This window comes from Cyprinodon variegatus, unplaced genomic scaffold (assembly GCF_000732505.1).
Source record: "Cyprinodon variegatus isolate N-32 unplaced genomic scaffold, C_variegatus-1.0 Scaffold157, whole genome shotgun sequence".
Taxonomy (NCBI): Eukaryota; Metazoa; Chordata; class Actinopteri; order Cyprinodontiformes; family Cyprinodontidae; genus Cyprinodon; species Cyprinodon variegatus.
In genome coordinates, this window is record NW_015150610.1 from 181396 (window position 1) to 204670 (window position 23275).

Genomic DNA, 23275 nt, shown 5'->3' on the forward strand with positions numbered 1-23275 from the left:
TATATATATATATATATATATATATATAAGTTTGATTCAAATTCCATAGATAAGGTGCGTCTTTTCTTTCGTTGGAAAAAAGTGAATCTCATATTATATTGATTGATTACACATATAGAGATATTTTCAAGGAGCTATTAAGACCTCATTTTCTAGATGAGCTTGTTTGCTTTTTAAGCCCAAATATGACATAAGGTATATGATTTTTATGTACAAAGGTTATGTCATCTCCTACATAATTTTGCAGAAAACCTGACATGTGTTTTGTACACAGTTACTGAGACCCTTTAATACTAAAAAGGCTGGCTGTCCACTGAGGGATGATTCAAATGATATCACTGGAAAGTTCAGTGGAAGGAAAACAGCAGTGTTTAAAAAAACTGCCTGACAAACATGTATCTTGGACTGGACAATAAGTGTACGATTTCGTTTCACTAAAGCAGAGGAAATGCCAAAAGTTTGAATGAGCTACAGAAAAAAAAAAATAAATAAAGTTTTATGTCAAAAACAAGTTCTCATTTTCTGGAGCAGGAGAGAAGAGGCTTAGCAAGTTTAATGTTTCCACAGTCAGTGGAAAGATTAAAGTTAGTGATTATTTGAATAGCTAGTCTTTAATTAAACAATATTCATTGTGATGATCAGAATTAAACACTTATTGTGCATATTGAATTGGGTGTAATATGATTTTATTTTTGTGAATTGAATTAATAGACAAAATAAAAATTACAATGATTTTTTTAACTGATGGAAAGGACATTTACACTCACCAAAAGTGTCTGTTCTACATTTGACTGAGAACTATTTTATATTACACTTTATTAAAATCTTTATACTTAAGTGAAAAAAAAACACAACTCCCAGTATATAAAATGAAAAAATGTGTCAGATATATATAACTCATCCAGAATATATTCATGTTGTCTAGCTGAAGTGAAAAAGAAGACATTTTTGCAGCCTGGGAAGATTTATTTTCCTCATCCTGTTTTTGAGTCTGGATCTGCGATCTGTGACAGGGTGGAAACAAGAACTGTAGGAAGTTTCTTTAACCCTGCGTCTGAATGGGAGCTATGATTTACCATGCACAAAGGAAGTGAGTTGTTCCAACAGCTGACCAACTTCCCGATGTGAGAACAGCTCTACAAAAAAGGAGGGGAAGATGGTGGAGTGCTTATGAAAGCTGATGGGATGAAGCTTAATTACTATGGGGTCACATTGCTGACAAATTACCAAAGAGGAGATAGTAACACAACTCAGCATATGGGCCAGGGAGGGAATTTAGCGTGCTTTGGACAAAGAGTCTCTGTGTTTTTCCATAAAGCACCAGAACATCTCATCTCGCCTGACTTGGTTCACATTTTCAGACACAAAGCAATGAAGGGTTGTAGCTGCAGGGGATACAGTTTGTGTTGGTCAAGTGTTAGGCTATTTCTGTGCATTTTCACTTGTCTGACACTAGTTATATTTGTGAAGAGCTTTTTTGAAGGATGGGGTGCTCTGTTCCTATTGATTCTCTCTACTGAGAGATGGCTGTTTAAAGGCTTACATGTTATCTACCTTGAGCAAAGTAAAAAAATGGCCAGGAGGTTTGGGTTGCATTCTTTGACAGAACAGCACTATTGATTTATAACCTGAACAAAAGGAGCACATGCATCTTTAATGAAACCAGAAGAAAGCTAACATTTTAACACCTAAACCCACACAAATATGCTAATATTATGATTTATGATGCTTCATTATGATGTCTAATCCACAGTAATAGCCATCATGCATAAGCTGTGATTAATCCAAACCTGGTTAGACACAGGCCTGTGGAAGTGGTTGCACGGTTTATCTTTCATTTCTCTCATCAACATAATAACATGGGCTCCCCTCCCAGAGCTCCGTCTCCATGGTCACGGCTCACACATGACAAACACACAATGAGGAGGCTTTGAATGTGAGTAACACATGCATCCGCACACGTCGGTCCCCCCTTTTACACACTTCTGCATGTTTCCCTTTTCCTCTGAATGAAGAAATCAGCTGATGTTATTTATGATCTTATGAATAATGCATGCATCAGTAACAGCATTGACCCACCTTAACATCTGCTCTTTAATCAATGCTTGCTTAACAAAAACAGGCAATCAGACTAACAGTGTCCATGTGCTCGTGTGTAAACAAAAGGTTTTCATTTTATTTTAAGTTCGGTAGATATACTTTTAATTTTGAAGTCTGCAAAATATACATGTTGGTTATCATGAAAGATAACAATGTGAGTTTTAGTTATATGATCACAACAGTAACAAATAATAGAAATATACTTTTATCAGACATTCTTTTTCACTTTTTTAATAAGTCTGCTTTGCGCTTTGCAAATAGGAGCATGATTTCAATGTGGAGCAGCAGGTCAGTCGGTGATCATAGGTGCAGTGTCTGAGGTGGTGTCTGGTTCAGCCTCATTGATCTCCTCCATCTCCCTCTCCACAGGCTCCTCCCTTCCCCTAAACCAGATAATTTTCCCCCACCACCTTGTCCTCCTCCTTTCTGTGTATGCAGGTGCTGCTCTCTGCTCCAGCTCCAGCATTGCCTGGACACTTGCTCCTCTGTCGTGTGGATCAAGGCACTGATCTGGGTCTGCGAGAACTATTTCCCCTCCCTTTCTTCCTGTCACTGCTTGGAGGAATGAAGACGTGACGTTGGAGCCAGATCTTTCTGTCACACAGACAGCTGTTACACCTTGGTCGCTGTTGCTCTCTAGTAGACTCTTGGAAGACTTGGTCTTTGCTTTTTTACTCAGTATGAAGTTGAACACGGCTGTCACCAGAAGCATTGATCCTGCAGTCAAAAACGACATACCTTTATTAATGTTTTCCTAAACAGAATATAAGATGTCTTGTGAAAGTGTAAAACCTCTAAAATGTTTCCACATTAGGTTACATCACAATCATACTCTTTAATGTATTGTAGCTATTCCATGTCAAAGACCAACATAAAGTTCAGAATTGCATATTTATAAAATAAAAGGAGAGTGGCACATGTTTTCAAAAGTTCTAAAACAAATTAGAAACCTGAGGCTTATATGCCAGGCCCGGATAAAAGTGATATTTAGATAAGCAACCATCCTAAATCCACAAAAAACAGAAAAACAAAAAAAACTTTTAGAGGTAATAAGACACCTGAGATGGGAACGAGGTTCAAATTATAACACTAAAACAATATCAAACAGACTTCTGATGGGCCATGTTAGAATCATAATCAGATTGAACAATGTTTATCAAATCACATCAAATCTGACTAAGTTTCAACAATTTGCAAAACATAATGTCTAAAATTCTGGGAGAAATGTACCCCAAAGATCAGCAGTAGTAACTGCAACAAATAAAAAGTTTGAGGGGGCTTTATATAAATTGACACAGTACCTTCAGTTTTGTTCTAGTAAAACACTTGAACACTGTAGGAACCAATTATTTGTTTTTAATAATTAAAAATGTTTTTTTGTTTTTGTGCATAATCTAGCTAAGTTTATTTTATTGCTTGATATCTGTTATGAGATTATGTTTTTTGGTTATTTAGTCATGTTTCTTTTGTTTTTGGTTAGTTATAATTAATTTAGGTAATTTTTTTTTATAAATAGGAAGTCAATGGTAGGACCAGCATGCATCTGGGTGGGCGTATGGTTTTTTTTAGCAGCACAAGAGAAACATGGAGGAAATGTTTGTCTTTTTTTGTTTGCTTGCCTGAGGAGAAAATAAACTATGAAAACTTAAGGAGTTTACCTGCAACATTTTTTCTTTTACCTGTGTAAAATTAGTCGATGGTGCATCTGTGGCCTTTGTGGATTTCCACTTTTTTGTGTCATCAAAAGCTGGGCCACAACATAAGTAAAAAACCTGCCCTGGATCAAAAGGATTGATGGCAATCGTCAAGGATGGACTTTTTTTTAGTAAATTGGCACATCCTCTTAGAAAGAGAGAAAATGACTGCAGTGCCTTTACAAACACTATGTATGTTTTTTTTATATTCCGTTTCACATTTATCCTCTAATTTGTGTTGGTCTGATACCTACAACCTCAAGAGATAAAAGACATTTGGGTTTTTGGTTGGAATATAATATGAAAAGATGCAAAGAAGGTTAATACTTTCAATAATTAAAACAGTAAATTTTATACCTGGGATGATTGCGTGCCAAACCAACACAGGGTGCAAAAAACAGACCACTGACATGATGGAGTAATAGAGGAATTTATGGAAGCCTCCAACACGAGCCATCTTCCCCCACAAGATAAATACTTGCCAGTGTGGAGGACAGCTGAGGAATTGAAGGGAGAGCATGAGAACAGGAGCAGGCAAATGCGAGCTAAAGAAATTCCACTTTTAGCGCTATTTCTGAAGAATCTAAGACATCTAGAGACTTTAAACAAAAACAAAGTTTTGACAACTTTCCTTTGATAAGAAATTCTAGCCTCTCATGGATATTTTAGTTAGATAATGATCTAACTTGCATACCTCAGGGATAGTCAGGCTGTTTTTAGCTGAGTTTGGGTGAAGTAGTATTAATAGACGGCATCTTACATTCAATTAGAACCAGCAATATCTTCTGGGAGAAACAGGTTGACATTCTAATGGCCATTCAGGCTAAACCCTAAGATAACATAATAATCATAATATAAATAAATTAGTGGAGGTGTAGTACAAGTGCCGTTCAATAATAATGTAATGCCCTGGCCCACTTCAAGATAGTTGATCGAGCTGAAATTTTGCATTTGAAGTATTTTAAATCTCTATAAATTAAATAGCAAATGCAGCTCTGAACTAATTGTGGTTTCTGATTTACTGGTGTTAAAACTGAGTCAAGTTTGAGTTTTTGCATTTGAAAGGACACACAAAAGGTGAGAGTTTTGATCAAATGAAAGTAACTTATAGTGACAATGTCCAATAATATAACCTTGTAAAACATTTTGCAAGGTCATATAACAGGCATCATCACCATAAATTTCTGTAATTTCATCAAAAGTCTCACGTGGTGTGAGTCCTTTCCAATAGAAAAAAAACGGATCACTGCTCAACCCTCAACAGGCTCCATTTCAGACTTTACTCAGTTCAAACACCTGTAAGTCAGAAACCACAAATAGTTCAGAGCTGTAATTTGCTACTTAATCTATAGAGATTTAAATAACGTCACATGCAAAATTTCAGTTCGATCAAACATCTTGAAGTGGGTCAGGGGCATTACTTATTGAACGCCCCTCGTAAGATATTTTCTTGGAGCCAAAATGTAAATGGAGCAAAAACACTTAATTTGTGGTCACCTGAACAATAGAAAACAACCTCAACAGCAAACATGAATGATACTGGAGAAATAATCTTTTTTTTTTGGTGCATTCAGTTTATCCTTAAGTTTCAAAACAGCTTAAACGTGCAAAAAGAAATAAAAGTTGGCAAACAACAAATAACAATTTTGAAAGTCAGAAATCCCAAAGTGACCCTGAGTCAAAGTGAGAGTCTTGTAAGTAAAACTTGATGTAGTATTGAAATGGGTATAAATATTTTATGAATCCGCTTGGCCTTTTACCACAGCAGTTAGCAAATTCTGACAGATTTCCAATTTGGTACTAGAATGCACTTAATTAAACCACGTCTTGTTTCAGAAGTCCAAATCTATGACTGTTCAGGATCAATCTACACTAACCACTCTACAGTACACCAAAGGCAAAATGATTATTACAACATCCGAATTTTAAAAAAAATCACCAAAGACAACTCAGATTTTTCATGAAGCCCTCGCTTGTTAAACTAAACACACGTCTATATATATGCTAAATAAATGTATAACTTCTCCCATATGACTGCAGATACACGACTTTCCCTTCTACCCCTTAAACACAAAAAACTAATCTGAATGACTAATTAACTAATTCAAGCATTTTGTATTTCTCATATTTAGTATTAGTATATTGTTGTGAATGATTAATTACAGTATTATTTTTGTTGGTTTATGGTTTATATTCTAACAATTAAAATGTCAAAATAGGACATTCAATCTAAGTACACTACTGCCACCCTTTGCTTTAAAGGGGAACTGCTTGTTCCAAAAAATACTGTATTATTTCCACATTGGAGCAATGGATCACCTGGTGGAGGCAAACTTAAAAGCAACCTTTACCAAAAAGAGAGAAGATAAAAATGTTTGAGAAACTGTCAAAGGCAGATTTTGGCCTGGAAAAGAAAAGAAAAAAATATATATATATATTTCAGTCTATGATAACCACCACCACTTTAATTTAGGGATGCTTAGTGAAAACAGTTGAGTTACTCTAGACATTCTCTATACTATTCAGCCTATAAAAATATGCTACAGTAATTTCCAGCCTGCATGGGATATTTTACTGCTTTGAAAAAAAAAAAAAAGATGCAAAGGACCATTTTATGTAAGGTTGTGTACTCACGGCAAACACATGGACAGTAGAGCATCCAAGAAGTATGACAACTCAAACATCATGATCCCAGCAGCTGCTGTTCTGCATGCAGGGAGGAGATGCCATTAAACCCATAATTCCTTATGTATAAATAAATTCATATAAATACATTGGTTTTGCATTATTAAAATTTTCTACATGAATAACACTTTAAAATTATTTGTGTATGTGTGTGCATCTATGTTTGTGCTGTATGTGGAGAAACAAATTACACAGATCTGGTCCGTGGAGAGACATTTTCCTCAAGCCCTGTGGGAGTTCGGCTTCGACACACAGTGATATTAAAAAGAGGAGGATGACTGCTGCAACCTTTGCACCCTCCCTTGTCCTTTTGACTCCTTCCCATCTCTTTTGCAAGTCTGCATGTGAGGTTATGAAAAGACTACAGTAGCTTTTTTTAAAAGCCCTCATACCACTTTTAATGTGTTATATGTTGCACTGAATCAGAATTGGGCTTTATGGAAAATTGTGGATTGCTTAAGAAACTTACATCAGATAGATACCCAGGCTGTTGAACTCTCCCTGGTGGACTGTTTCTACTCCCACAGCACACAATACTGTAAAATACAAAAAAAATAAAAAATGATTCAGCTGCTTGGTTTTGGGGTAATGAGCAGATTTTGTCCACCAGATGTCAGAGTTAGTTCAGCATTAGCCGGATGCTGTAGCAAATTAGGGTAAACTACTCAAACTAAGACAAATATGTTTAATATTCCCACTTTGGTACAAAACGATGTAATTCTCTGTTATTGACCTTTCATGGAATATGTTCCATCATTGTTTATTTTGCAATTTTTGCACCCTTTCTTGAGGCTCTCATGTTTTTTTTGTTTTGTTTTGTGTATGCATCAGTGGCATAACCAAACTAAACTAAGCTTAGCCAAAAAACACGTTTTTATTTTTAAATACCCAAAAGAGAGCCAACTCAAAGTCACCTATTATGTTAAGTACAAGTCATTTTTGCAATTATATTAATTTATTCTCTCATCGTCACAAAGCTTTCATAATAGTCTACTCATGCCTGGAATTACCATATAGTTCTGGTGTCAACAAATGACTTCACTTGAGTCTGTGACGGATTCAGTGTCAGCAAGCTAGTTTGCACCATTTCATCTAAAAGGAATATAGCCCCATGCCAAAGGTTTGTGCATTAAATGAGATTTGAGTACTCATAATAACATCCAGATGTCTGAGATTCTAACCAGCTTGTACAATCTTGATTAGAAAAAGCCTCAGAACATTAAAAAGGTTTGTAAGCATGCTGATTCATGAAATCTTGATTTGTAGAGCTCTACAGATGTTGGATTGTCAATTTTCCTGCAGATATGTAAAATATTAACTCAAAACACAGATGTTAACTTGGATTTTAAAGAAAGACAAAAAAATGAGGACAAACATTTTTCAGAAAGATTTGGACTATTAAACTGTTGGATGATTAAACTTTGTAAGGAGAAAATAATAAAATCAACTGGATAAACAGACCCCCCCCCCCCCCAGTATTTTTAATACACTGAAACAGATGTTGCATGCTCAAAAGTATTTATTTCTTTTACAAAAATGTCATAATTTTGACCAAAAATGTATTTTTTATTGGCCTCTGCAGAGTTTGAGGGTCAAAAATGAACTATATAAAACTGAGAAGAAGGCTAAGAAAATGCACCTTTAAATCAATAATAATAGGGAAGACAAGCTTAATGGTTTGCTTTAAAAAAACTTTTCCCAACATATGTTTTTTAAAATAGATCTGAATATATGTATGAAACCACAAATCTAAAGATTACCTTTTTCTTCTACTATCTGACATTAAATGAGACCCCTTTTTTCCTCTTAGGTGAGTTAGAAAAAAATCTTAATATTTCTACCTGATAATTTATATAATGTAATAATGAGAAATTATCTTTTTAACACCTCTTCTAAAAACGTTTTTTTTTTTTTTTTTTTTTTACTAATTCAGACATTTAAATACAGCCCCTTACTACTTGGTATGCTTCTATTTTTAAAATGCATGACTTAATTTAAGCATTTTTGGTGTACGTCCGAAAGCTTTTAACAATAAGTTGCTCGATATTTGGCCTATAAACCCCTGAAAGAATGGGTACAACTAAATTTGATTTCTTTGCCCAAACTTTTAGGCTCAGCCACATTTTTTATGAGTCTAAAATCATTTTTTTGTGAATGTTAACATTAATCACATAGTCACTAAGCTTGCACTTTATTGAGAAACAATGTGGTTGTTTGTGCTTTAACTTCCAGTGTGATGTCTTGAGATCGTGCTTCAGTATTTCCACATGACTTTCTGTCTTCATGATGCCATCTAATTTTTGGGGTGTTCTGATCTCACCTACAGAAAAACACACACAATACAGAATGGATGTATTTTGACTGGGTTTACAATACTATAAGAGTGCAATATATGCATTACCTTAATATAGACACACTCCATGTAACTACAGTCAGAAGATTTAAAAGTTTACGACAAAGTCACAACCACAGCTTTTCCAAATTGTTCAAAGGAAGCTTGGTGTATGTAACCAAATTAATTTTGGGGGGAAAAAATTAAGAACTGTCTCCCATTAATCTAGTGTTCTACAACAAACATAACTTTGATAATCCAGTTGATCCAAAATGTCTGATTTAATCCCTGAGGTTAGGCATTTATGTAGACTCAGAGCAAATAGATATTTTTTAGAAAACGCTATTTGGGAAAATGAAACAAAAATGAATCGAAGTTTCTGTCTGCAGCTTAAAAATGTAGGAAAAAAACATCTAAGAATGTGTGAGAAATTCCTTTGTGGCCCAAAAGTATGTTTACAAGCTGTGATTATTGCCAGAGGGCTTGATTCTAAGAGCTAAACATGCCCAGTGGCACCTAAAACTTTTTCCAGACTCATTAATGATTTTAATATAATAATTAGACTTTATAAACTACCTTAGGATATCCTGCATGCAGTTTTTGGTGTTTTAAAAAATGATGTAATTTTTCATTTTGTTTTCTGCTGAAAAGAAATATACAGGTGTAACTTCTGAATTTTCTTGCATCCACTTCATTCACAACTACAAATCGATGTCTACTAAAAAAAACTTTAGAAAACAGAGAAACCCCCTAAGAACTTTTATTTTCCCAAAGAGAAAAGCTTGGTAACTGAGTGATCGCTGTTCAACACATGGAAGCAATTTTCCTGGCTTGTGTACTTCAAAATCCAGAGATGCAATCTTTGCTGGAGGGAAGTTGTGGGAACCTGACTGAAACGTGTTCTGGTAGTTGGAGAGTGAGAGGGGAATTAAGGAAGCTTATAGCTCAGCTGGATATTAACATACGTGCGCTCCTTGCATTAATGTCTGCGGCGAACACACACAGAGGCCAACAGGGTGACCCAGACTTCAAGACGCGTGAACAGGCAGCTGCTCAGACAGAGGCACACGCACACGTGAACCATAAACATGCATAAACATACACAGAAAAAACAATGTACACAACCATGTTGTTGGCATAAATGTACAACTGCTCATTCAGTAGAGCCCAATAACCCAGCTGGATATGAGGCATATAGCTGAGGCACATGTCTCCAAGTTAAGTGTTCAGTGTCTGCTGTTGCCAGAATTCAAGAATAGGGGTCCCATATTTGTCAAGCAGGCAGGAACCTGAGAACTCTACCTTCTATGTAGATTTAATGTGGTGTGGGTAATCGGTGTCTGAGGAGGAGCAATGATAGCTTACCATCAAGTATGCTTTTATGTCGGGACAATATATTATCAGTGAGACGGCTTTGTGCTCTATGGGATCACTTGGCCTCTGTTGAAATCAGAGCTTTTACTTTAGTACAGCGTTTTGCAAAGCTATGTTTGTATGTTTAACTTTAAACATTATGTGTCCTTATATGCTCGTAAAAAAAAAAGAAAAAGTTTGATTTACTAGGTGATTCTAGATACTGTTCAGAGTACAGTTAAAGCGCACCACAATTTTTAGAGTGGATGTGCAATACTATTTCTTTTTTTTTTGCAGATTATTGATTAAACAGTGCTCTCAGTGATGTTCAAAGGTTTTCATATAGTTATTTATATCCTAATTCTTTGTCAAAGTTCTCAACAGCTTTATTCCTGAACTCTCTGCCTTATGTTGGGGCTTCATGATGCTATTTATTAATTAATGTTTGAAGGACTTCTATGGGACCAGCTATGGCCAATATAAACCAAGAGTAAACTACATGAAGGTGGAGTCTATCTACTAACAGGGTGGCCATTGTATCTAGGAGTATCAGACTGAAAAGGTGCTAAATATATATAAAAGCAACAGTTTTTATTCTGTTTTTAAATTACTTTCCTTCCAATTAACAATTAGATACTACTTTGTGTTGATTTGTTTCATGAAATCCCATATGAATATTTCTGGTTATAACATCATAGAATTTAAAACAGATATAAGGGTAAAATTACCTTTATCAAGATCCTTAAAGTTGAATAAATCTTTAAAAAAAGGAAAAAAAAAGCTTTTTGTAGCTAGTTTGATCTTACCAAAAGCACTGCTGTACTGCGTGTTTAGATTTCTAATATCCTTTTTAAATAGAGATTGGTTAAGATACCCTTTACATTTGAAGTGAATACCTCTTTAGACATTTCTTTTTAGAATAACTTTTCAATGAGGCCCACAAGTCTTACCTGTTGCTGTAGAAACACCAAGAATCCTGCAAGTGCACTCCACTACAGTCCACCACACACTCCCTGAGTTACCCATATTATGTTCCTTTTTTTGAAAATTCAGCCTCTATTTGTGCTTTAGAAGCATTTTACGCAGACATTTTAATGATAGTTAGGCGAATAGTAGCTTTTGAAAGTCGAGTCATCCATCAGAGCTGTGATGCGGAGCCCTTCAGAGAGGACAAGTTCACCTCAAGAAAGTTTGCGGCTCACAGCTCCTGTTGCTCCAGCAACTGCTAATAAGTTACACACAAGCACACAGTTTTACTCCAGCTTTCTACTTATGCACCAAGGTGAAACTGTTCAGTTCAGGGTCATTTGATTAGCCAGTCACATTTGGCATTTAAGCTGGTTAAAAATTACCTCAGAAGAATTCATATAAACTGCCCTATATGTAGGGCACATATACGGTAATAGCAATAACTTCAGTAAAACCTGAACTAATAAAATGACCAAACCTCTTTATTCACCTTTTTCTAATGTTATTTTAAAACCATTTCTAAGAAGTATAATAATCTTATGCACATCTACCATTGTGTGCAGGCTTGCTGGTTGCAGGTCAGTTTCAGTACAAGTTTGACGACATGCTGACTTAACTAGCGTCAGCTTATTGCCAACTATTTCTACAGTTCTGCAGATGTTTTGAGCAAAATCCACTTTGATGCATCAGTGAACTTGTGCACATTAGCAGTAGTGTGACAGATTCACACATGGATGAATGTAAGAACAAATAACTGGCAGGCCTAAGGCTTGGCTGAGGTGTGAGCTTGTTCAGACACAGCAGAAGTCTACTGAAACAAGAAAACAGAGTCACAAAGTTCATAAATGCAAACACACAGAGATTCTTGGAACAGGCCAAAGTAAGCTATATAAATCTCTCTAAATCTTTAACAAAGACGCTTTTGTGTTTTGGTACCAGTTCCGCTTGTTTCTAGCTTAGGATTCAGATTATTTGTGGTTTTCCACTGAGAGTAGGTGTGTGGCCAAATCTAATGACGGAAGTGACAAACAAAATACAAGTAAAACTGAATAATATAGACTTTGACAGACTTTATTATCATTTTGTACACACAGAATGTATACAAAAAGAAATTTCGTTCAGTACAGCTTAATATACTCTTCGTTGTTAGTTGTTTCTTTATAGTCTTTATAAACTACCCACACATTTATTGCAATACAATAAATGTATTGCAATACATTGGTTGATTGTAGATTTAGATTTTTAGGTAACACTTGCTGATGGATGTTTCCTCCATTTCGCAGTGAAATGAAATCACAGTCGGCAGCAGAGTGATTGGCTGCAGCCAAGCTGCTTTGAAAGTTGCACTTGTCTCAGTCTATTGCAGTAAAGAAAATAAAAATGTGTGAAGTGACTCACAGTTTGGTTCATAAAACTAAAATATGGCATTTTTACAATATAATCGCTCAACATTTGCTACACTTATTATTTAATCTGTGATGTTTTTTATGATAGACACAGTAAGCCTAATTCATGTGTATCTATTCATACCACTCTAATGAACTCTTCAAAGTTATAACTCAAGTGTAATAAGAAGTAGTATGCTTTTATGTGTTTACAAAGCATTTATTGTTGAATATCTGCTATATTTTGAGAGCTTGTTAAGTGCTTATTTCTGCACCATGAAACAACAGCTGTATGGTATAAGGAGGAACCCCAGACTTCATATTACTTCAAGGTAACATCTTCAAAACACAGAGCCAAGATTTAGTAATTTTTATTGTAAATAACCAATTTACATTTATATAGTTGAAAAAGCACCAGATTCAAAAGATTAAGATTAGGGAAACGTAACAAAAGAAAAAAGTACTAATTACAATTTCATCGCTGTTTTGCTCTGGAAATGTGACAAAAGAGTTTCAGGAAAACTTATGGAAAAACTAATGATTGCCCTTTTAAGCTCTTTATAAATACAAATAACAGAACAAAAAGATTTTTTTAAAATTGTGATAAATAATTTAATGTTGAAGAAAAAGAAATATGGACAAATGCATGTCAAATTTTGAGATTTTTGTTGTAAAAATATGAAACTTGAAAAATTATCCAATCCCTTTAATTCAAGTTTTTGTGTCTGTAAATCACAAACACATCACAGTAAAAACATTGAGGTTTGTGTTGGGAATTAAATAAAATGTAAACGGGATCAAGTTTATTAATACTAGTACAAGCCACTGTAAATGGATGATGGCAAAAGTAAAAACTAAAATCTTTGGAGCAACAATGGTTCAGTGTCTCTATTGATGAGCTACAGACGTTCTTCCTGTTTAAACTGACCACAGATTCTGCAGAATATGATAGAATGAAATAGTTCAATTCTTAGGACATCCTGAATAAATCAAAAGGATGCTTAGACTGTTGAGTATTACACACTTCTGAAACAAACAGAGACAAGCCTGGAATGCATACTGTCTGGGCCATGCCATTGTGTCTGGAGACCTTCTTGTGTATTGTGCAATATCACTGTGCATTGTGAAGAGAATATTAGTAAACAAAAAAGAATTTGACTCACTTGTCTGTCATCCTGAAACTAAACTGTCATTTCTGTTGAGAGTTTATAGAGTAATTATCGGTTTTCGATTTCTGCTTCAAATGGAAGTACAGAAGTCGTATTTCCGCCCATATCCCAGGATCTCTGACCACCGGATCTTTCCACCTCCTCTTCAATCTTCACCCTGTCTGTCACCTTGTAATCACATCCACATTTTGCGACTTCAGACTCTTCATGATCTCTCTTTGGCATTTTCAGTCTTCTTTTTCCACTGTGCCTTTAGGTACTAGACATGAGATTAACCAGGCTTTGTTCTCCAAGCTCTCTCTTGTTTTCCTCCGTTCAGTCACTTTCAGCCCAGCGTGGTTGTCTGGTATGTGTCAGAACCAGTAAAAACAGCTCTAATCTTAATTACACAAGAAGCTTTATTACCCTGTGCCAGTAAATCAATAAACAAGACTCCTTATAGACCTGATGTGATCACAACAGATTCCAGTGCTCTGCACACTTTTTCACATCTCTGGTAAAGGAGTGGTAATACCAAAAAGAATCTTTCATTATTTAAACACCTTTAAACATCTCAATGGCAAGATAATATTATGGTCACCAGGATTTGTTTTTAATAATATATTTAACTGACATATTTTGTTTTTTTTCTTTCTTCTTTTTTTACACAAAGGTTCTCCTCTTTTACTAAAGTGTTATCATATAATCAGTAGAATTTAGGATGGGCTATATGTAACAGAGTAAAGAAAACATTTGCTTGCTGACTAGGTCATTCTGCAGCAAGACATTCCCATATCATGACACCTCCACCTCTATGCTTCATAGTATGTATGAGTTTTTTTTTTTTTTCCCGCAAAATTTCCTATTTTTTTGGATTTAAAACAAACATGATGCGGGCCCAACTAATTCAGTTTTAGATTATTTTTCTATAAAACAATTGCTAACCTACTTGTCTTTATCTATGCTCTTTCTGATAAACTTTAATCTGGCCTCAAAGTGTATAGAGTAGATATTTCTTCCTTGCACACAGCAATAAATGTTTGTTTTAGTCAGTTTCCTTTCAGATGTGCATATGTGCAGTTCTTTTCATGAAATTTAGAGGTTTTAAGTGATTTTATTTTTCTTGTACTTTCAGGGTATAATATATTGGAAAATGAATCCTGACATATTGGCCATTGTTTTACTGTCTTACACTTGCATACTATTTTCTAGGCAAGGGCATGGATATCACATAAAATCGCAATTTATTAGGGTAAGCCTCCTTCAAAATGGAGACTAAGGCTGTTCTAATCATGTGCATCTGATTGTAATACATCTGTGTGTGACTTTAAGCCGTTTAATGAGGACTGCCCTAACTTGTTCTTAACAAGAAATTGTTGATCTGAAAAATTAATTTTACAGAAAATATAAAACTTTAATCTATAATATTAACTTTTAAACTTTAAATATGAACTTTTAATACGTTTTAACCACATGAGAAAAACAAAATATGATGGAAAAAGAAAAAGGCTTTAATAAAAAAAAAATAATAAAAATCTACATTTTTCACTTGACTACCGCATCTAGTACAAATTACAATACAGGGAGTCATCTAGTGGTTGAGAGGTACTGGTACATTGCAGCACAGGAAATGTCACGGTGGTCAGTGACCAGTTACAAATGCTGGAAATCCACAGGAGGAAATGTTTTCTTTACTCCTTTCTCAGATAGTTCTAATAACAGCAGCAAAGGCCAACTGCAGAAAGATGTAGAACAGACTTGGAAGGAGCAGGAAATATGTGGTTGTGCAATAGAAGCAAATCATGAACAAAGTTTTTGTAAAGACATAAGATATATTTCATGTTCTTCTGTTCAGCATCTTACTGTAATCTCCAACTACATTAGTCATTATCATGGGGTTAACATTTTGGTTAAGCTGCTCAGTTTACAGGATAAAATGAGTCTGCAGAGTTATGAATAAGTAAAATGACCACATTTCATTTTTTCACTTTCTACTGCAGGACATAGGTATGAATTTTCTTTAAAAAGATAATGTATTGGCGTATTTAAAGTGTTTGAGGGAAATGAATAACAACAGAAAAGAAAACTTTGAAAAATTCTTAAAATGTGGATACATTTTTCGTATTAACTGATCTAATCATATCCTACCTGGTGTTTTTGTTCCAAGAGATTGTTTGGATTTATCGGCTGGTTCTTGTTTACAGTGAGGGGACTCCCCAGTGAGTCTTTTGTTACACTAATGGACTTGTCCAAGATCCTGGACTGCTGCCTATAATCTTTGCTGAGCTTTGCCGGCTGACATAATCCACTTCTTTATGTGCTGCTATAAAAATACCTCAGCATTGAGAGCCTTACTGGTCAGACAGCTGAAGGTTTTCACTTTAACCTTCCAGGTGTAACCTTCCCTCTCTGTTGATAAGGATATGAGCAGGGAAAGCAGTGTTGGATATTAAGCTGAAAACAGATGTTTTTTGATACCTTGTTCAGACCACTTGCAGTTTAGTCATACAGATCTTGAAATTGCACCTCCCATGGCTTTTAAGATGAGGATCTATTTGCACTATACAGTACACCTGTGTACAATCATCTATTTTAAGCTTTCAAAATCATTCTTATTAGTAATAATCAGAGAAAATCCGAGATGTAAAGATATTCAAGGAAATGCTCAGTAAACCAGAGTGAATATGGAGAGGTTGAGCAAAATTTCCTTCAGCTAATCTTTACTTAAATTCTTTTAAATTGCACAAATTAAATTTATCACTGTTTTAAAGTGAGGCAGCAAAGAAAAGGTTGGTTTGAAAATTGTTTCAACCTTTTAAGTATATTGAATCTCTTTGTGTTTTTTTTTTTTTTTTTATTATTATTTTGTGTCCAAGTATGAATGCCAACAGTGTATTGTGCAGATCCAGGGATTCTCACAAGGTTTTTCTTACTTAATCAAAGGTAAGGCTTTTAAACCTTGTTTTAAAACACATGTGCTTGGTTTTGTATTTTTTGATCATCTTACAAATTGCAGCTTTAGGTAAAGTGATCTTTCCTTTTGAAAAAAAAAAAGAAGAGCTTTGCTTTTATAAAAACATAGTTTTCTGTGTATATAAATATAGATGTACCAATAACTCCAATGTATTATGCCAAATGTGACGTATAATAGTTTGAAATCAGAGGACTTCAACTAACTTGTATAGCCTACGTCCAGTGATCATTACAGTACTTCCCACTCATTAGACAGACTCCCTATCCATCATAGGGCAGCACAGAGACAGAAAAAAAAAACAAAGCATGAACTGACAAAAATAGCTATTTAGAGAGGTCAGTTCACAGTTCCTAAAACTCATGGTTTTGGACTGTGGGAGGAAGCAAGAGAAAAGCTTATGCATGCACAATGGATAATATGTAAACTTCATGCCTACAGTTTACTACTTAATTCAAATCACTTGTTTAATTAGATGTCTGATAGTTGTAACAAAAACAGAAAAAAATGTTGAAAACATGAAGGATTCAGGATAAGGGCTGTCTTTTACCCTAAACAATATGAAAGCAGCCATGTGCACAAACACAGTTTATTTATTCATTATTTTTTTTTACAAGCATCACATTTAAGACAGAAACAAATTATAATCTCACTGTTAGATGTTTTTTGTACTAATCCTGTGATGTAGCATCTTGAGGATGAAGCTCATGGCTCTTTGTTAGTCCCAGTCTACCTCTAAATTTAAGCAGAGCGCAGTACCAAAGCAAACAACTTCTGAGATAAGAGAGTTTTTGTTCTTTTGTGAATTTGTTCATATTACTTCATTCTTAATAAAGATATTTGCTTTTTCAAATGGCAGTAATTAAAAAAACACAATGGAGCTCTTTATTCTGACAAATGAAGTCAGATGAGCAGTTGAGATAAGAAGGAACTTTCATTTGGCACATAATGTTTCCTAAATCTTACCATCATCTTAAGTGCTTACAGAGTTACAGTGCCCTCATACATTATGTAGAAGAGGCAAGGTTCAGGAATGTTGCATGCAGGGCCAACCTAGTCAAGCCTAAACTTCCATGAGCATTCATTCAAACTGTGTAAAAAATAGTACTTTTTGGCCTATGTGTAGTCAGGATCAATTATGCTTTCTTTATTTTACTTGAGAACAAAAATATCATAAAGGATTTTTGTGTGCCAAAATAAGGACACACACAACATTTTAAACATTTCAGTTTAGACAAAGCGATGCAAATCTAAAATGAATTAGACACAGGAATAATACATTCAATGAAAACCAGATCAGTTTCCTTTCAAAACTCATAGTGCACATCCCATCATCTGAAACATGATAAGATCTGAGATGGTGCTGTATTTCACAGCAAACAGGAAAAAAATACAGAATGGGCATTTAAAGATTTCCAAACTTCTTTGACATAAACCTGTTTTTCATTTGATTTTTCTTTATTGTTCTGTTTGTTTCAGCTCAGAGGGAACCTTACAGAGTTCTGGCCCTGGTATAAAGAAAAGGTCCACAGAGTCATGATCTGTTCTTTAAAACTCTAGCTTTAAAAGAAGAATCCAAATATTAAATTATACATTGGAGCACAATACACTACAGGAATCTAACAGTTTATTAGGATTTTCTTCCTAGTGGGAAAACCTGATGCATACATTGAATAGTCTGAATAAGAGCCCCTGCTCTTTTACATTTGTGTCCACATTGCATAAAACATAAAGGGTCTGTTTGGAGTTTCAGTGGAAAAAATCACCAACTTCATTGTGCATGAGGGAGTTGTAAATGGTTCTCATGCAGAACACAACTGCCAAATAAGATAAATTTAGGAAAATATTTTAGAAAGAAGCAATGCACACACTCCTTTAATTATCTTAATGTTGCTATGCACCGTGAGAGTGACTTTGTTGCTTTATGGTCCTGTTATCTGCAGGTCTTGGCTTTTAAAATGAAGCAAGTTTGGAGAAACTAAAAAAACTTCTTGGATATTAATAGTTTCAGACTTAAAGGTATAGTGGAGGATGTTCTTTTTCCAGGTGGATCGTCCTCATAATTGTCAATTATTCTGGCGATATGTTTACGTAAGGCCGTCCTACGTGCTCTTCCCCATTTTCACTTACTTGTGGTGAGTCTGACATAGTGTAAAAATTACAACTCTTCTTTTGTAAAGTAAGCTTGTATGAGCGATGCAAACAGCAACATTTAAACAGAGCGTGCACGAGGAGAAATGGGATGGTGCATTGTCTTGCACGTGTTTAATAGGCTTTCCCTCTCGGGAGCGGGTACAAGGTTGTGCATTTTCTTTTTTAAAAGTGGAGAGGGCGGGTCTTTTCAAAAAAATTGTGGAAATCCTCCACTATACCTTTAAGAAATAATATAGAATAACCAGACTTAGCAAGACTTAAAACTAGACATACTGTAATCCTCCTGAAGTTATTATTCCAACACTTAAACATGGCTGTAGCATCATCAAGCTATGGGGACAGTTGAAAGAGTCAACATTAATCTGAAGATGCATGCAGCTATTTAAAGATAAGAAAATATTTCCTTCTCAATACTGGAAAATATATCTCTTTGTGCCATGATTTCTTGTTGTTTGTCTTTCAGTTCTCAGTCCTTCTCAACACTTAAGTCATTTTGTTTTTGTCTCATTGCTTTATTCAACAGTTTTCTGATTCCCAATGGTCTGGTTTATATAAAAGTTAAGTTATTTATTTATTTATTCATTAAGATAAATTCTTTCTTTCACTCTCCACTATGTGCTTCTCTCTGTCCTTCAGGTATTTAGGTTTCCATAAGCAACTTTAAAACATAACAACCGGGTACAATAAACCTAATTTAAGTAAAGGGGTTATTAGCACACGTTTGCAGCCCTTAATAGTATGTTTAGTTTGTTTGTTATGCCATCATTTATATCAGGTGTGCTGAAGCAGACATGGAGGAGGGCTTTAAGGTTCCCAATAAAAGTCCAGTGCTAAATCCACTTGGCTTTGTATCCAGATTACACTTAAAAAGAAAAAAGTTCTTCTGAAATCATAATGCACACAATTAAATGTATAGTAATTGGTAAGACAACATATATGATAAGTGTTTTGAAAAAGAAAAAACTTTTTCCTGCTGGTTTGAAAGACAAAGTTACTATGAAATTGAAGCAGCTGTGCATGTATTTGAGATAGAAAAGATATATCGGTATATTTAAGCTTAAAGATTTGACTGACACTTGTTGAAATTCTTGTGACAGTCCAGCCTGCTAGACATCAATTATGTTCTACTATAGAGCACAATATTGATATAAGTTTATATTATCTCTGAATGTGGATTATGGCTACAAACCAGAGCAAAATTTATTTAAACTTTCACGGTAATGATAAAAAAATGCATTTAGCATTGCTTCTGTTTGACTTTCCATTGTATTCATGTTAAACTGGGAATATTTTTTGAAAAAGATACGATTTTAAAAAACTTGTTGAAAGAAAATAGACCAGAGGTTTGTCCCAATAAAAATAAGAACAGGCCTCTCCAATAGCACCATTTCTCATCTAGCGGTTGACATCTTGAGTCATTAAATCTACTTATAAGATGGCTGATAAATTAAATGGATTCAAGATCCACAAAAGAAAAGGAGATATGTAATATAATATCCAATAAAAACTATATTATTTGACATGCCTGCTGTCTTCATTGTCACTAACCAAAGGAAAGTCATTATCCTTACAAATCCTCTACATGTGGCTGGATTTTATAGGTCTGTGTGGTGTTCAGGGTGACAGCCATCCTCCAGTCTGCTTAAATGTTTCCAGGCTGATGTTGTGAACTTCAGCTCTTTATGTAATCGTAACCAATGGAATCAGGCTTGAAGAAGGACAATCTGAAAAGAAAATTTCTTTGGCAGCACACGTGGAACAAAAGTGTTGTGAGACAGGAATGAATGAAAAAAATAACAAACATGCACATGGTGGATAAACAGGATGACATTTTGTCAAACATCACAAAAATGATTGTTTCAGCCTCTTTAGCTCTGTAGTTAGATCAGTCCACAGTAATAAGAAAGTGCAGGATGCACAACTGAATACAGTTCAATATCCAACTCCCTAAGCATGAATTTATATTTGTTCCTAAGTAAGGCAAATTCAGAACTAATGAGAAGAAAGCAAATGTTTCCCTTATTGAGGTTCTGAAAGCCATTGATGTGAGGACTACTTTAGTCCAGAGATACCCATTTGTTGAACACCTGTCAGCTATATAAATCAGCTCAGAAATTCGAGGATGCTCAGAGAGAATGTTCTTTATCACGCCACTTCAATCGGTAGATATCCTAACAAGGTCTGAGTGAGAACAGTCATACTCTGTGCTTTATAAATTAAATAAAAAACAGAAGAAATTTCTTATACAGACAATTTAGGCATACATGTAAGGCTATAGATTTCTAACCTTAATGACGTTTGCTATGGGTGGTTTTGGTAAAATAACCATTGTATAAAAACAGCAAACGCATGCTTTCTTCAGGCACTGATAGATTTGTTGGTGTCCTATCACCCCTGCTTCACCTTTCGCTGATCCAGGGTGAACCTCTGACCCTGTTTGACCACACGCAAGCTCTCCATTGACAGGGTCATGGCTGCTTTCTAGCCTTCTCTGCTGCTCCACTTCAAGGGTGTTAAAGATCATTTATAATCACTTTCTTTTTACAACTTTGGCTTTCCAGCTGGCTCCAGGCCTATTGTTAACAATACTTCAATGGTTTTCTCGATGTCAGAAATCAAGAAATATTCAAATAAGCATAACAAAAGAAAAAGAAGCAAGCTAGCTAAAAACCAAGCCAAATGATGCTTATGAGTGACTGTGTTAAATCTAAAAAAACAAACTTGTATATAATATATTATACTATGGAAACTACATGAAAAGTTTCCAGTGTTCATAAAGATTTACAAGGTAATTAAATCAGACTAGAGAAGGAAGTCAGGAAAGTGTTCTGAGAGCAATAGTTTAGAGACCAATAAAAATGGGAAAATGGAAACCTGTGGAGGGATTTAAAAATGCTCTCCTGGATTAATATAAATTGTGCTTTAAAATGACTGTCATATATATATATATATATATATATATATATATATATATATATATATATATATATATATATATATGGTTTATTGTGTTTGAAAAAGATATGAAACATTAAGAACATAAATCATGTAAGGTGGATAGGTTCATTCTAGATTCATTGGATCTGGATGTGAGGTTTAAATTCCTTGAGGTCTTTTTGAATCTGTGTCATTTGTGTGAATGTGGAGACTCAGCAAGGTAATAAGTCATGCATGAAATGTCTATCCATACCTAACAAGATGGAAAAACAAAGCACATCCTGAGTTAAACAGGTCCAAAAGTTGTAAATGGTTAGATAAATATGAGAGAACATGATTTGGTTACACTTCTAACATCGAGGGTAACGACTTTAATTGTTTCCCCATTTTAGCTGGTGTTGATCGCTAACAAAACATGCAAGAAGGGGGCAGTTATGCTAAAAAGAAAACTAAAACATGATTATTTGTTCTCTATAATATGAACCTGTGGTGTTAGTGAAAATCCAAATATCTTTAGTGAAGAAATGTCAGTGCCTGATTAGAGGATGTCTGGTTTTCATCTTCCCAAAGTTACAACTTTACATTAGAGAAGCTTAAAACGCTGAACATTTTCCTCCCCCCTAAAATTCACCTGCAAAGTGAAGCGATAACTAAAAGGAAATATTTGTTAACTAGCACAGATGAAGAAGCCTAAAATCTACCTCCTCCATACAGAACGAGAGGAGGATGCTTTTCACTATTTCATATTCTCAGTTGGTTTTTCACTTCTGGCATTGCTTTCCCAAAGACAGGAGGTGTAGAGTGGTATTTTCGGACTAACAAAAAAAAGAGCTGGGAAGAAGCTTCCAGCTGTGAATCAGCTTAGTGATGAATGGATCAAAATCTTAATGGGGCAAGACAGGGTTAACACAAGCGGGGCGGTTCTAGTTGGCCTGAGTTCTTGGGGCAGAGGTTTTCAGAAGGGCTAGACAAGAGGGGAATATGGAATCCACTAACAGGAGGTTAAAAAAAACAACATACATGATATTACAGAAAAATCTAGAGTCACACTTACTAGGTTGAGTATTTTTCTCATTGCTGAATTGTCTACTAACATTAACAACTTTTAAGAATCGGGCAGTTGCCCACTAGGAGACCAAGGAATACACGGTGCAGCATAGAGGTGAAGCATCTCCCAGTAATTGGAACGGCTGCAGGTGTAACCACTCAGACTTTATTTTTTTTGTGGAGCAGAGGGAGCAGAAAGTAAAGGTAGTGCACACAGCAGCTTTATAGGCAGAAAAAGACAGGAATCAATCCACGACCATGACTTATGACCATCTGGAAGTGTGCTACCATTTGGGTAGCACACTTCCTTGCTACCCAAATGCATATTGGATGCATAGGTGGAGAATATGCTCCATATATGCCTTGACTGATACTATTCAGTGCAAGTCATCTGAGCGAGTTACAGTAATAAAAACTATCTATATAAGGCTGTATTGTTCAATGTGGATTCATGCAATTATACAAGGCACAACAACATCTATTTATCCCAATAGGGGTAA

At 35.1% G+C, this 23275-nt stretch overlaps 1 protein-coding gene across 1 annotated transcript; it reads right to left on the minus strand.

Moving 5' to 3' along the window:
* Positions 1-2220: 2220 nt before the first annotated feature.
* tmem72 (transmembrane protein 72) lies at positions 2221-11341 on the minus strand. Its single transcript, XM_015377649.1, has 5 exons — positions 11115-11341; positions 6949-7015; positions 6429-6500; positions 4152-4291; positions 2221-2817 (listed from the first exon to the last, which is right to left on the minus strand). Exons 1-5 carry the CDS (start codon positions 11188-11190, stop codon positions 2390-2392), a joined length of 783 nt encoding a protein of 260 aa, XP_015233135.1. The 5' UTR covers positions 11191-11341; the 3' UTR covers positions 2221-2389.
* Between the last annotated feature and the right edge of the window lie 11934 nt (positions 11342-23275).